The sequence below is a fragment of the Rhyacophila brunnea genome, unplaced genomic scaffold, assembly GCF_057557595.1.
Source record: "Rhyacophila brunnea isolate RB1 unplaced genomic scaffold, BYU_Rbru_1.0 scaffold_18, whole genome shotgun sequence".
Classification (NCBI taxonomy): Eukaryota; Metazoa; Arthropoda; class Insecta; order Trichoptera; family Rhyacophilidae; genus Rhyacophila; species Rhyacophila brunnea.
Window position 1 is genome coordinate 2,379,895 of NW_028232837.1, and position 14,619 is coordinate 2,394,513.

A 14,619-nucleotide genomic window follows, 5' to 3' on the forward strand; every position below is an offset into this window, starting at 1 on the left:
CTGCGGAAAAAGGCAGTGGCCTAAACCATTTAAAATACAATCAAAACACGCCTAACTGAAATAAACTAACTTAGCAACTCTTATTAGTCTTATTACCAAGTTAATCCAGATAGCTCTCTCTAATTATTCTTTCTATGAAACATAAATGATTTCACTTCTTGTTGTTTAATTTAATTATAATAAAAGTTTTATTTTCCACCATGAATTGACAGTTAACAAAATAAAAGAAATTTCACTTCTTATTACATTACTATGGCTATTTCCAGTGTTCGTATTGTAAAACCAATTCTAAAGACTCCGTGCTATCCTTTACCCTTTTCCAATGCTCATTGTCAATAAGGAAGCGAGTGCCTATAGTTTTATACATATTGCCGAAATATCGAGACCAATGACATCTTACGTGGAAACAGTCTGGGTTTGGCGAAAATACCCCCGGTCTCGTGTACGTGTGCGAACTTTACACGCACACACTCTCGTCCATGTGAAAATCACTACACTGAAAGTAACCTATCAACACTGTTATAGTTTAGAAATAAAAATGTTGAAGAAAATCCTTATTCCATTGTAAGGTCAAGCTACATAGCGTGCGCCTGTCACCTACGCGGTCTTCTGCGTCGGAACCGTTTCTTCGTGTCAAGCCTATCACATTAGCGAAAGGTGCAAAACTAGTCAATGCGCTCCCCAAAGACATAGATAGACATATATTCAGTGACATGCTATGTATTTTGTTTTCGAAATTTTATTTTTCTGTATAAAATTGTATGTTTTTATATATTTTTTCTTCTCTCTTTTGAGGATAATATATTTTTTTTTAATAAGTAAATAATACATTAAAATATAAAGGGGGCTCCAAAATGGAGTGGTGTAATTTTACGTGATTAAATCGTACTTGACATGTGAAAACCAGGCATCGCTTAAATCACGGTAATTTTGTTTTTTTTTCTGTAAAAATGGGCCTATCGGCATCTATGTGAATTTATGTGAAACTTTTTACGGACGATAATCCGCGAAACTAATTAATTCGCATCCTTCATTGGTGTATTATATTAGTATGTGGTCATGATGACATAGGTAGGTACGCGTTTAGTATCGTTAGTCATTTAAATGTTCTGAATAATGATAGTTCAGTGTATTTGACTTCATATTAAATTTATATGTCTAATAATTGATTGTCGCGGTCTGTCCTTTCACAGGCAGTTAGATATAAGCTACATTTGTATTACAAAGTGAATACTATGGTTCTGGCACAAGTCGAAATGATAAATGCATGTAGAAATAATTAATAAAACAATGCCATATATTCATAGTTTTAAATTAAGTTTAGGGGCTACATAATATTAAATTACATGCCGATTACAATTAATTCGAATAAGAAAATCCTGCATCCTCGCTGTCTGTATTTCGATTGACACAATTCAGATCAGCACCGGTTACTGCAGTAGTCCTCCCAGGCACCGATCATCGGGGGCCCACCCGGCGCCCTATCGATCTGAGGGGGTTGTAAATGCGCGCAGGCGTTGTGCGCGCTCCCGCCCTGGCGATTCGCATCGTGGGGGCGCTATCAGATGCAGCGCTGGGGGAGGAAAACTGCAATTTGCAACGGTCGACAATCGCTCTATTGACGTATATGGGAAGAATGCGCAAGGGATGTTTTTACATGTATATGTAATTACAATGAGTTTTTTTACGTTTGAAATTTAACTAATGTTATTATCTATATTGTATAGAACGTTTTTGAAGTTATACTTCTTTTGGCGCGTTTGGGAAATCAGATCAGAGTGTATTTTTGGCGTGTGACATTAACACATAATTTATTTTTTCACACGAAAAAAACGCACTCTATTGGATTCCAATTGTTCGGTTATCAGCCGAACGCATTACCTTTACGCACAGTATGATACTGCAATCGTGACGATTGTATACTTACGTAAATAAACGTCAGATATACATTTGGTACTTCAAAAATACAAACAACGAGAAACCATTATATAATTTAGTAATATAAGTTAAAGTGTATAGAAATAAACCAACGGCGTTCCAATAAGCGGTCCTTTTTCTTGAAATTGAAAACGTGTAATTTAACAAGATAATTAAGGGGGGACATGCTCGTCGTAGGTCAAAATTGAGTTTTTATTGTATTTTTAAACCATGATCCTGGACACTCCTTAAACGTTGTAGATCATGGTTTCCCAAACTATGGGTCGCGACCCACCAGTGGGTCGCGAACGAATATATAGTGGGCCCTCGCCACTGTATACATGAATTAAAAAAAAATAGGAAGTAATAATAGTAAATAGCAGAATTACTTTGACGACTATTTAAAAAAGTTTGATTCGTTGCGTTGGATTTGTAACCCATTTCAAGACGACTTACCAACTAATATGTCATCAAAAGCAAGTGAAGAACTCATTGATTTATCAGAAGATACGTCACTGAAAAATAGTTTCAATCGTAAACAGTTACGTACCTAACCGAATTTTTTTTATTTTTTTTTTAAACGGTACATGTTCAAACACGCGCGTCAATTATAGTTTGTCAATTTATGGCTACGGCCGTATGTTGTAGCTTAAGCACTGGGGAATGACGAAAGAAATGGCGTATTTCAAAAAAACACTACCTTATTCTTAGGTCAATAATTATTATAAAGCAATCATTATTCATAAGATGTTTATCACACTTGAATGGTCAAAGACATAGCTTATAACAAGTATCTTTAGAATTATCTTCAAATGTGTTAATCTTGCCCGTTTTTTGAATAATAAAATGTCTAATTCTTGTCAAATTTGGGATCACAGAGATTATCAATATAATTTTTTATCGCAAATATTTTACTAAAATTATCTCGTCATAAATTATACTAATGGTTTTATAAACGCGATTAAAAAATAATAAATGTAAAAAATCTTAACACCACTGCACTGCTTTTTTATGTAACAAAAATACTTTATGCAGTCATCAAATGTTTAAAATAAATATAAAGGATAATAAGGCTTCAAAATTATATAAATAGATTATCTACAATGTTTAAGGAGTGTCCAGGATCATGGTTTGAAAATACAATAAAAACTCAAATTTGACCTACGACGAGATTAGAGACTACTACGAAGAATCTAGTTTATCACAAGTTTTGTTACGCCAAAGAAGTATAACTTCTAACGCGCGTACATAAGTACACACACCGATTTTTTTTATAAATATGATAGCGTCTATTTAGCTCACTTAGTGTACTTCCTTGTTATATTAACATGCTGTGAACGACTTGAACTTTCAATTTGTAATGTTCAAGCATGTAAATACATACCTACTGTTACCATCGTAATGATACATTGGTTAGACATGTGATCCGATGTATTATTTTAATCGTGATTAATTATTGATCAAAGCAGAGCCAGTTTGTTTTTTGATTAAAATTCGCGCCGTTTTAACAAGGCTCTGTGCCACGTCGAAAGTGAATAATTATTCACCATTGCTAACACGAACAAGATTCCATTCAAAATGCAACTTTACCGTGCTCGTATTTTACGTATTGTAATCTCGAGCCCCGCCAATAAGTTAAAAATCAACTCCATAACCGTGTATAATTACACTATAAATCTTATCAAAATACATCTGCTTGGTCGGACCTGACTGTTAATGAAGTACCTACTATCAATTACATATCCCTCGCATCGAAATCCTGTCGAGTTTCCTGTCTTTCCCCGTAAATTATAACCATGGCCCCTACATCCTGAAGCGGGCCTCCCTACCTATCGCTAAGGATAAAGGCTGTATGACGCTCTACAGTAGTGTTTTCCAAATGGTAAATTAATGTGTATATTTTGTGTTTTTTTGTATATTTTAATCCATCCATTTGAATTATGGAGTTGTGTTGTCGTACAACCACATAATTTTAAATAATAACATTATTGAAAGAAAATAGCGCCGTAGACGATTTTTTTTTTGCTATTAGATCAAATTTGTGATGTGTGTTTATCTCATTTATCTGCTCGACTCGCCACGCCGGGCCCCTCATGAGCCTGGCCATAATCATAACACTAGTAAGTGTCCTATAACACTACTTATTAAGGCGATACTTCAGTGAAACGGCAAATAATTTTCAACTATGTATAGGCGAGACGAAATTTTGGGCTCGCTGGCACTCGGAGACCGAACGTCGAGGTGTGAATACGTCAATTTGTTTCGTGATGGCGACGGGAGTATTAATTCTTAAATCGTGTAAAGATGACTAAAAACGTTACCCATTTACTTTAAAAAGAAAACATGTCAATGAATATATTATTATTGTTACTAATAGAACATACGTTAAAGTGCCCACCACCACCCGTCATATATGCACGGCCGCTTTCCATGACGCTTTAAACTGTCTGAAAGAAGTGCTTTTAAGTGCTCATTCCGTCCTGAGACGGAGCCGCACGGGACTGATGCTGCAACCATGCACCGTAGTGCTTAAAGAAGAAAGTTAAGAAAGATTTTTTTTTGTTTTTTGGACTGGCTCTGCTGTTCGCTGACGTTAAACGCCCTGTGTACCCGCATACTGAGTGTCACGAATTGAAATGAGGAGTCGGGACTATCCCGCTCCCCATACGACGCTGCAAATTTCTCGAATGCCTCAAAGTTGGCCTCGGTTGCTATCAAATCTCCATGTCCAATTGGGCCCGTGTGAGGACGGACCCTGGCAAACAGCTCCGCTCGTTCGAGTTCCAAACAGAACATTAAATGGACGCATTTTGGATTTATATGACAAATTATATTTCGTTCGGCATGCGTCATTTGCACCCGCGACCCGCGATCCGCGCATCGCCTACCCACGATATTTTTAGACCATGCCTCAACTGAGGTATAGCCTTAACAAATTTACGATAAAGTTTGAATAGCTATATATATCTTGTCGGGATGAAAATTATATTTTTAACGGTCGTCGTCATTGAAACGTGTCTCAAGTAAAGATGTAAATTAGATTCTTACTAAAAAGTATTTCGCTTAAACGAAGACGAAGAAATTCATGAATAAATGAAATTTAAAAACTTTGCGTTAACGTTGAGAAGGGGGAGGGATGAATTTTCTCTTCGGGGTTGAAAAAATATATATGAAATAATTCCGGCTTTTCTTTGACAGTCCACCCGTCCAATGCCGTTGAAGAATTTAAACTCTGACACGACTTCGCTTTGAGAAAAGTCTAAGATGTTTAATAATTTCGGAAAATATTTGAATTTCCACGTCAAAGTAATTAATTACATATTTCTTCTGCAATACCTCGAAGGGACGGAACGAATATTAATGGGAATCGAATCGATGCTAGTTCCTCGTGAAATTAAATGCTATTTCACTATGTACGTACCTACTTGTTTGTCTATTAATTGAAATTGCGTTTAATTAAGTGGTAAAACTCCATTATAATTTTAATAAACTATTTTTTTTTATTCAACTAATAAGACAATATTTCAGAATGTTACATTCTATATATTGAATATACATAATTTAAAAACATTTTGTAGAAAAAAATACGTCACCCGACGGGACTCGAACCTGTATCTGCTGGATTCGCGCCGGTATGTTTTTCGTTGAATAAATTTAGTCATCCAGTGATATCCAAGAGGTACAGCACTTCCGCAAGTAGAGGACGCTAGATCGAACTTTTGAAACAATTATAATGGAAATACTTTCGACCGAAGGTACTTGATGGAATTTGAATTTAAATTCTAATGGATATACATAATTTGAAAACATCTCATGCATATATTATATTATACACACTAGAAAATATCATTTTGTAGAAAAAAATACGACTCCCGACGGGATTTGAACCTGTATCTGCTGGATTCGCACCAGTATGCTTTTCCAATTAAACTACGGGCATCTTAGTTAACTATGACAATTTTAACTAGTAGTTGTCACATGAAATGCTTGAAATTGAAATTCGATATAATTATTCGTTATAATTAACTGAGATGTCCGTAGTTTAATTGGAAAATCATCATCATCAGCCTAAATCTATCCACTGCTGGATGAAGACCTCTCCAAGCTGATTCCACTTCTCTCGGTCTTGTGCGTTGCGTTTCCGCAGAACTTAATCATTTCATCGATCCAGCTGCCTCTAGGTTTACCTTGCAGACGTTTTGTACCTCTTGTGTACCACTAGATGACTAAAGATTGTCCTTTCTTCGAGTTATGTGTCCAGCCCATTTCTGGCCCATCCATCCTGTTAAGTCAAATTCAAATTTATTTATTTTACACATAATGAACATAACAAATTATAAATTTAAAGCGTTCACGACATGACATGACATAAGTGTTAACAATTTTTTAAATAAAAATACAGAGCAGAATTATAATACAATAAGTAATAAAATAAGAAATAAAATAACATAAATAAAAGTAGATGGAAGCTCAGTTCTATTGAAGCACAGTGAACTATTGATAGAACCTATCTTAAAAACGTCCACCTAAATTCACCTTCACGTACGTGGAATATATCAATATCCGAAGCGATTTCATTAAACATGATTATTGCCCTCCCAATTGGCATTACTAATGGCAGGTTAGTTCTGCACCTTGGGAGAACAAGCAACAAACAATATCATATTCATAAGTTTCAAAAAATGGATCGCTTTCTTCATGTTTATAATGCCGTAATGCAGAGTCATATTACAGGTTAAGACCGAAAATGCTAATTAAACTTTTGTTTTTTGCTTGGTTGAAGAAAATATACCGAAGCCTTTGCCGGGTCGGGTTATGCAGATACTTCCGTCTGTTTGAAGTTTCTATAATTTTACAAGAAGGCAAGAAAGTTATCAGGGAAAGTATTACACCTTGATAGTATTTTTCTCGTCATCGGTTTCTGTGAACGCCAGCGAATTTGCGAATTCAAGAAGGGGGGAGGGCGTAAATTTTTTTTTTATTCGAAAGTGCGAAAATTTAATCCGGATTATTACAGCGCGCTAACTTTTGATGTAAATTTTACGGACTTTTCAGAAATTGGGACGAATTTTAAATGAGTTATTCCCTTTTTTTTGCCGTTTCAATTTTTGCGCGCTTTCTAATTTGTCGCGCCAAAAAGACGTGGGTAATATGGTATGAATATTAAAAGGAATAAAACACTATCATTTAACAAGTGATATTGTAACCGCTGTATGACTATTTTTTACCACGTTTTTATTAGCTCGTATTCTTGTTTGTCCGGTGCAGATTTTTTCTTGTGCAGTACAATTTTTTTCTTGTTTGTCCAAGATGTTTAACTAACTTCCCGACTAGCTAGACATTTGAAACTTTTAGAATATATCAGATCACGACGACAATGCATTATTTTAATACTTTTGGCCATCTTTAAGCAGAATTGAATTCGTTTTCAGTTAATTCTTTTTTGTATGTTTCGGAAAAAAATTGTTAAAAGTAATATTTACTACTCACTATTATTGGTTGCTAAGTGGGTCCTAGCAACTAAATTATTAATATATACGTGCGTTACTATGGAAATTAATATGAAATGTCAAAATGGCATTTCTGTATTCTATAATATTTATTCAGTATTTCTATCAAGTACAATAAAAAGTTTTTATTAATACATAGAATTGTCAAGTTTATATGATTCAACATAAAATTTATAAACGTGGTATATAAAAAGTTCTCTTTATCTTCTAATTATATTATATTATATTATATTATTTGGTTTAATTAATTACACAACCCAGGAATAAATGACTGGAATTGATTATTATCTCGATTTACTTAATCGATTTTTATTAAATCTTGTTTTTAATTCAACAATTAACCAGGCGGACTTCTTGTGGAGAGACCTTTGAATTGTAAATTTAATAAGTCCAATAAATTGCAATATTTTGTAATATAAGTATCATGGCGCCCATAAGGGGGGACTGACAGGGCTCTAGCCTGGGGGCCCGGCGTGGCAAGTCGACCAAATAAGTGAGATAAACACAAATTCACTCCAATAGTAAAAAAAGTCGCCTGCGGTGCTATTTTCTTTCAATAATATTATTATTTAAAAGTACATAATATGTGATTGGACGATGCAATTTTTAATTGTCCCGACAACTCCGTAATTCAAATGGATGTATTAAAATATTCAAAGAAAAAAAACACTAAATATAAGTATTAATTTTACCGCGTACACCATTTGGAAAACGCTATTGTAGAGCGTCACACTGACTTTATCCTTAGCGATAGGTAGGGGGGCCGCCAAAGATCCTAGCCTGGAGGCCCGCTTCAAGATGTGGGGGGCCATAATCAGGATCTAATTTCTAAGTGAATAACAAATTATCGTATATGGGGCGGCTCTCGTGGTGCAAATGCGTAAGGCGCTGGCCTTCCATCCGGGAGCTCTGGGTTTGATCCCGCTGAGGACACAATATGAATATATTTATGTGATTTTCTCAAAGCCTGGGTGTCTGTTATTGTTGAACATTACTAACACCCACCTTGTACGAAAAAGCAAGGATTCTCTCTACTCTAGTTTAAATACTATGGCCACGTATTTTTTCCGACTTATACGAGGTGTAAATGGGAATTCTGCCATTCATAGTGGTATTTACTTGTATGTCCCTGATAGTTTTCTTAGAAATCAGGAGCATCCGTTGTTTGTTCTCCTACTGTGCAGAACGAACCTGCCATTGGTAATGCCAATTGTGGGAGCAATAATTCTGTTCAACCAAATCGCTTCGGATGTTGACATATTATTCCTCCTACGTGTGTGGGCATTGTTTTATAAATTCTTAAAATAGGTTATTCGGTGTATCTAATTTATAATTTTTGTATTTACTCATTCTACTGTTTGATAACTTAATACTGAATATATTTATATTTTATATATCGAGGGTATACTGACAGAAAGCATTAAGTCATTAAAACAAGTTCTGAGATAATCGCAAGAAGGACTTTAATATTTTTTTCAAAGCGTTCTCCCACGTAGATTTTTTTATGATTTAAAAACATTTTTTCTACATTATAAAGACTAACCTTTATATGGCAAACACAATATACGACATGTTACAAGTCCTGTATTTTGTATACGCAGAACGCATTAGGTCATTATCATGCTTTCTATCAGAATAAAAAAATAACAATATGATCTAATAATGTTTATATTTTCTCACCATTATATCCTATGCCTTTGTGCGTTTTACCAGGACGTAGACTGTAGAGGGTAAAATTGTATACATTTTGGCATTTAAAACAGTAAAACAGCAAAAACTATACAGTATAACCTCGATATACTGTTTTAATACTATTTCTTTGTTTTTAAATGTCACATTGTTCACAAGTTCAATATATATAAAATAAATAAAATTTGATTTGATCTCAAAAGAATAGTATTTTGTTCTATTCATTAAACGTCTATTATGGGAAAACGTGTGTCAAAACTCAAAACCCTAAGTTGTTATTTTTACATTTCACTGAAGTTTCTTTTAAATTGATTGTGTGTTTTATTTTCTTGCAGATAATCGCGGCTCCCGTCGTCGCAGGCCTGGCCGTTGGGATCGGCGTCCCGATCCTGCTCTTCTACGTTTACGGAGTAGTGCCGGTTTCGCTGTGCCGATCCGGAGGCTGCGGCGTCTCCACGTCTCCGCACGGCGTCAGGTTCGACTTCGCCGAGGAAGTCGATGAGAACTCCACGCGCATGGGAGGTATACACCACGTGGTCATTTTCTATAATTTTGTTTTGTGATAAACAGTATAGATTTCAAGTTCCCACTCAGATGTCAGATCATAAATGGTTCGTTGGTAATAACAGATTTTTGTTTTACGAGAAATGGAAGTTAGCCACTTGCTCAACCTGATAGGTCCGACTCCGACTCCAAAGACACATTGAAAAACAATATGTGTATTTGCCAGACCCAGGATTTGAACCTGGGACCCACGACATTATAAGCCAACGCCCATGATTGCCGATATCAGAGGGTGAAGCTTGCTACAAATAAATTTGCTATGTGCAATCATAGACGCCCACGGTGGCCGCGCGGCTTAAGCGTTGGACTATAACGCCGTGGGTCCCAGGTTCGAATCCTGGTCTGGCAAGTACACACATTGTTTTTCAATTTGTGTGTGTCAGGGTATGATGGACCTAATAGGTTGAGCAAGTGGCTGACATCCATTTCTCGTAAAAAACAAAATCTGTCAATACAAACCTCTACTCTGTGGAGGCCCATATGATCCTATTAGGATCGGACATGGTCGAAAAAAGAAAAAGAAAAGCAATCATAGACAACTAATGTAAGCTTTCCCAAGCTTTTTTTCATCCTCTCTTACATACATAAGCTTTATATGTATAGTATAAATTGAAGAAGATACATCTCTGATGACAACTTAACTATTTACTGATTTTATTTTGCCTCAAATGTTATAAATTTTGTTGACACTATTGTTTCGTCATTGCAGAAGGTAGTGGTCTTCAAAGTGCCCTGATGGGGGTGAGCGGTGCGTCGGGAGGGAAGTCCGGGGGCGGAGGAGGAGGGGCAGGAGGTTCTCCTTCCAGTGGAAACCACGCCAACACTCCACCCAACACCGGCAGTATCGCCAGCCAGGAGAGACTACACGCTGCTCACAGGTAAATAATATCAAACAACCAATATGGCTTCGAACTCTCAGTTAAAGAGTGTAGTTTTTTCGAATTCCGTTGTATTGAGGGTTCTTGAGAGACTGCATGTGAGTAAATACATGGTAATAATAAATTATAGAAAAAATTCGTAAAATTGTTTTCATTTTACTGACCGGAATATCTAAAATATTGTAAAAAATATGGCAGAGTTTTTCATCACTACAACCTGTTCATCGTCACCTGCAGGCCATAGAGCTATCCTGGTTGTGACGGCATTGAGCAAATTTTCCTATCTGACGAAGCTATCTTTTTCGTCAATGTTAATATCCACTTCAACATGATATTATGTTTCATCCATCTCTTGTCCATCATTTTTTCTATATATACCTCGTCCGTACTTTGATCAATACATTGTGACTTTTTCATTTTTCTTTTTCTTTTGACCGAGTCCGATCTTAATTAGATCATGGGCCACCACAGAGTGGTGGTTTGTGGAGAGTGGAACATATTTTTGGATTTACAGGAAATGGATGTCAGCCACTTACTCAACCTATTAGGCCCATACTCTAAATATTAGGCCCATACTCTCATAAATTGAAAAACATTATGTGTGTTTGCCAGACCCAGGATTCGAACCTGAGACACACGACATCATAAACTGACGTGTAAGCGTTTTTAGTGCTTACTAATATAAATCTTTTTGACTTTTCAGATTGGAAGTGACAGCAGATGTGGTTTCTGCGTTGCGGCTGAGCCTATCTTCAGAGGCTGCGAGTCTGTCGGAGCCTCTGCCCCCCGACGATGCTTCCACCAGAGCCTTGGCCGGATCACTCAGGGACTATAAGGTAAACATAATATTGGGTGATAATTATCAGTTCAATGAGACACTTTTTAGTTTGCCAACTTTGCTAAATAACTTTGTTTCAAAACCATTATGATTTACATCTATTTAAATTTGTTCTTCATTTCTTCACAGCAAAACCAATCAGAGACCGTGTCGTATTCGGCAGCGGAAGATTGCGCCTCGGAGCGAGTCCGCTTCGACGACAATGTCTCCATCATCGGCCCATCCAGCAACGCCGACTTCCCTCCTGACGGCCTCACCGATAAGCACAGCATCTGCAGCTCGCGATCCTTCCGGAGCCTCGGTAAGAACTCCATCACCGAAGAGATGTCGGAGAGCCTGGACAAATCCAGCATAGGCAGCGGCCCCAGGCATGTCATATTCGAAGAAGACCTTGACGATGAACCTAAAAACGAATCTCCAACATCCAGAAGGAGCGGAAGTCAATCGTCATTGCCCGGGACGAGACGGGTCATCCCCAAGATGACATTAAAAACTAATCACAAGCATTTTACGTCTTTTGAAGAAGACGTCACCAGCCAAACTCCGCCAGACGTCGTTAAATACTTGGAAAGAACTGACAAAGTCATCAATCTGATCTGCAAACAGACTAGAGCGACTCCCGATAGGGTTGTCGTTTCCACTAGTTATACAGATGTCGCTAGCGTGCAAAGCATTACTCCGACTGCTGACAACAGCGGAGTTGAAACCCCTGAAACCCCTTTGACTCCGGCTATAGAGATAGATTCTCTGAAGCCTCTCGTAGTTTTGAGAGAGAGTCCTCCTTATAAGCAGACAGAATTTGATGTGGAGAGTGGGACCGAAATTCCTAAACGACCGCTATCCAAAGTGGCCATGTTGAGGAATATCTTCTTCCACGGGAGCTCCGCGATGGACGAAGACCAGGGCTGCAGCGGAGAAACGCCCATTCTGAGCGCGGAGCAGCCGGTCAAGGATGACAATAAAGATACCGTTGTGGTAAAAATTGACGACGAAGAAGCGGCCGTTAATCCGTGAACGATCGCTCGTTTTGAATTAATTCGAAATCAGTCGGGTTTGTGCCCCCGTTTTGGTTGTGTCATCGGTTCTGTCGGATGCGCTGATTTATATTATCTTGTAACAATTACGATGTTCCGGTATCAATGTATTTTAGGTTAAGTTTTTATAAACGCTTTTGTATTGTGAATGAAATACGTATTCACAGTTAATTATTGCACCGATACATAGTTAGTCTTGTTATATCAAACGAGGATTAAACTTTTCCAAATGCATAAAGAAATATCAAAGTTAACGATTTGAGACACTTATATAATGTATTATGATCTTTCTTATGCATTTAGAAATGTCACTTGTACTCTTTTAATCCTCAATTATTGTATATGCATACCGATTCGCCAAATATAATAATATTTCGCAAATGATTATTTGTAAGTGTTATTAATTCATGTTCTGATTAAGCATTTGGTTCTTTATTCAATTTTTTACATACGCTAATGAATTATGCTTTATGAATTACCTAAATAATCAATCTGAAACAAATTACTCTCAATTAGTTTTATTCAGTGGCGAAGGGTGGAGGTAGGCTTTCAAACGTATTTGTTTTCATTGAACTAAGACTACAATGTGTAGATAGTGTTTGTTAGTTTTTAAAAATCAATTAAACCAAGCCATAGGTAAGTAGATAATAGTCAATAAATATTCATTTATCTACAAAATATTTAAAATTATGGCATTAAACCAAACCATACATAATTTTAGATATTTTATAGATAGAAGAATATTTTTTATCAATCATGGTTTGGTTAGGTAGGGTTTAATGAATTTTAAAAAACTAACCAACACCATATCTAATGATATGTATTAAATAAAATAAATAAGTATGGCTGAAAAAGTGTGCACAGTTTTTGTCGGATCGCCCATAGCATACGTAAACTATTATGGTTTGGTGAAGGCAATGGTTAATAACTGATATTTAAAAACTAACCAATACTCTACAAAGTGTGGTCTTAGTTCAATGAAAACAAATATTTATGATTGACAAAGTTTAGTCTACACTTTTTATATCGGATCTTAACAGCCTACCTCCACCCTTCGCCACTGCAATTGACATTAGTTTGCCTTTCACTAAGTTTTTATTCTATTCAATGGACTATTAACAACTACTGTCAAGAGACATTTTTTAAAAACTATTGAAAGGAGACTCGGGGTGGGGTCTCTCTCGGGAATGAAACTCAAAAGTGGAAAAAGATGACAGATAATAACATATTTTACTTTTATTTCATGAGACATAATAACCCAAATGCAGACTCCATTATGTTTCCAGTCCAATGGTTACGTTTGTTTTCTAAACATTTATAATGTATGTATTCTTGATACGGAAGCTTTGGTTGGAAAAACAGATTATGACAGTTTTAATGTAATACTATCCTTGCTGACATTTTTGAATTGGATTTAAAATAAACTCAAATTTAAGTGTGCGGACCAAACAGGTTGGAATACGAAATTTTTGCATTACAATTTTTTTTGGCAGCATCATTGTTCATTCAATCATCATCATCATCAGCCTGAATCTATCCACTGCTGGATGAAGGCCTCTTCAAGCTGCTTCCACTTCTCTCGGTCCTGTGCGTTGCGTTGCCATATACTTCCGCAGAACTTTATCATTTCATCGATCCAGCTGCCTCTAAGTCTACCCTGCGGACGTTTTGTACCTCTTGGACACCACCGTATGACTAAATTCGTCGCAACGATTGTCTCTTCTTCTAGCAATGTGTCCAGCCCATTTTCATTTGAGGCTTTTAATGAACTCTATCACATCGCAAACCCTTGTCTGCTTCCTTATCCATATTATTATGTAATATATATTTTTAAAATTCATTTGCAGATTTACATGAATGTTGATCTAAATAATGATGGTTGAAACTTCGTTTAGGCATGTAACACTAACACAAAGTGTTTTTCAGCCCTGGCGAATAAATCCAGGAGCACAAGTGTGAAATGATTTGTATTTAATTTACTCAAGTAACCATTAATCTTTTCAGGGAATTCGGCGTGTACGCAGTGGTAATTTATAAAATGTACCTATTACTTGGTATTTATTGTAACTTGGAATGTTTAACAGCTGTCCATTTCTCATAATTCATTTCATCATTTCTGAAAATAGGTTACTAATTTATAAAATGTACCCATCACATGTCTTTCACTCAGCTTTTTTTCTACCTTCAAG

General features: G+C 36.3%; 1 protein-coding gene across 1 annotated transcript in view; it reads left to right on the top strand.

Moving 5' to 3' along the window:
• Nucleotides 1–12,807, top strand: part of LOC147073106 (E3 ubiquitin-protein ligase RNF19B-like) — a 129,228-nt gene extending 116,421 nt beyond the window's left edge. Inside the window, exons 8-11 of the mRNA XM_085945324.1 lie at nucleotides 9,452–9,638; nucleotides 10,390–10,558; nucleotides 11,262–11,394; nucleotides 11,526–12,807. Coding sequence (XP_085801450.1) covers nucleotides 9,452–9,638; nucleotides 10,390–10,558; nucleotides 11,262–11,394; nucleotides 11,526–12,410 — 1,374 coding nt within the window. The 3' untranslated portion in view covers nucleotides 12,411–12,807. The remainder of the gene's footprint in view (nucleotides 1–9,451; nucleotides 9,639–10,389; nucleotides 10,559–11,261; nucleotides 11,395–11,525) is intronic.
• Nucleotides 12,808–14,619: the final 1,812 nt, after the last annotated feature.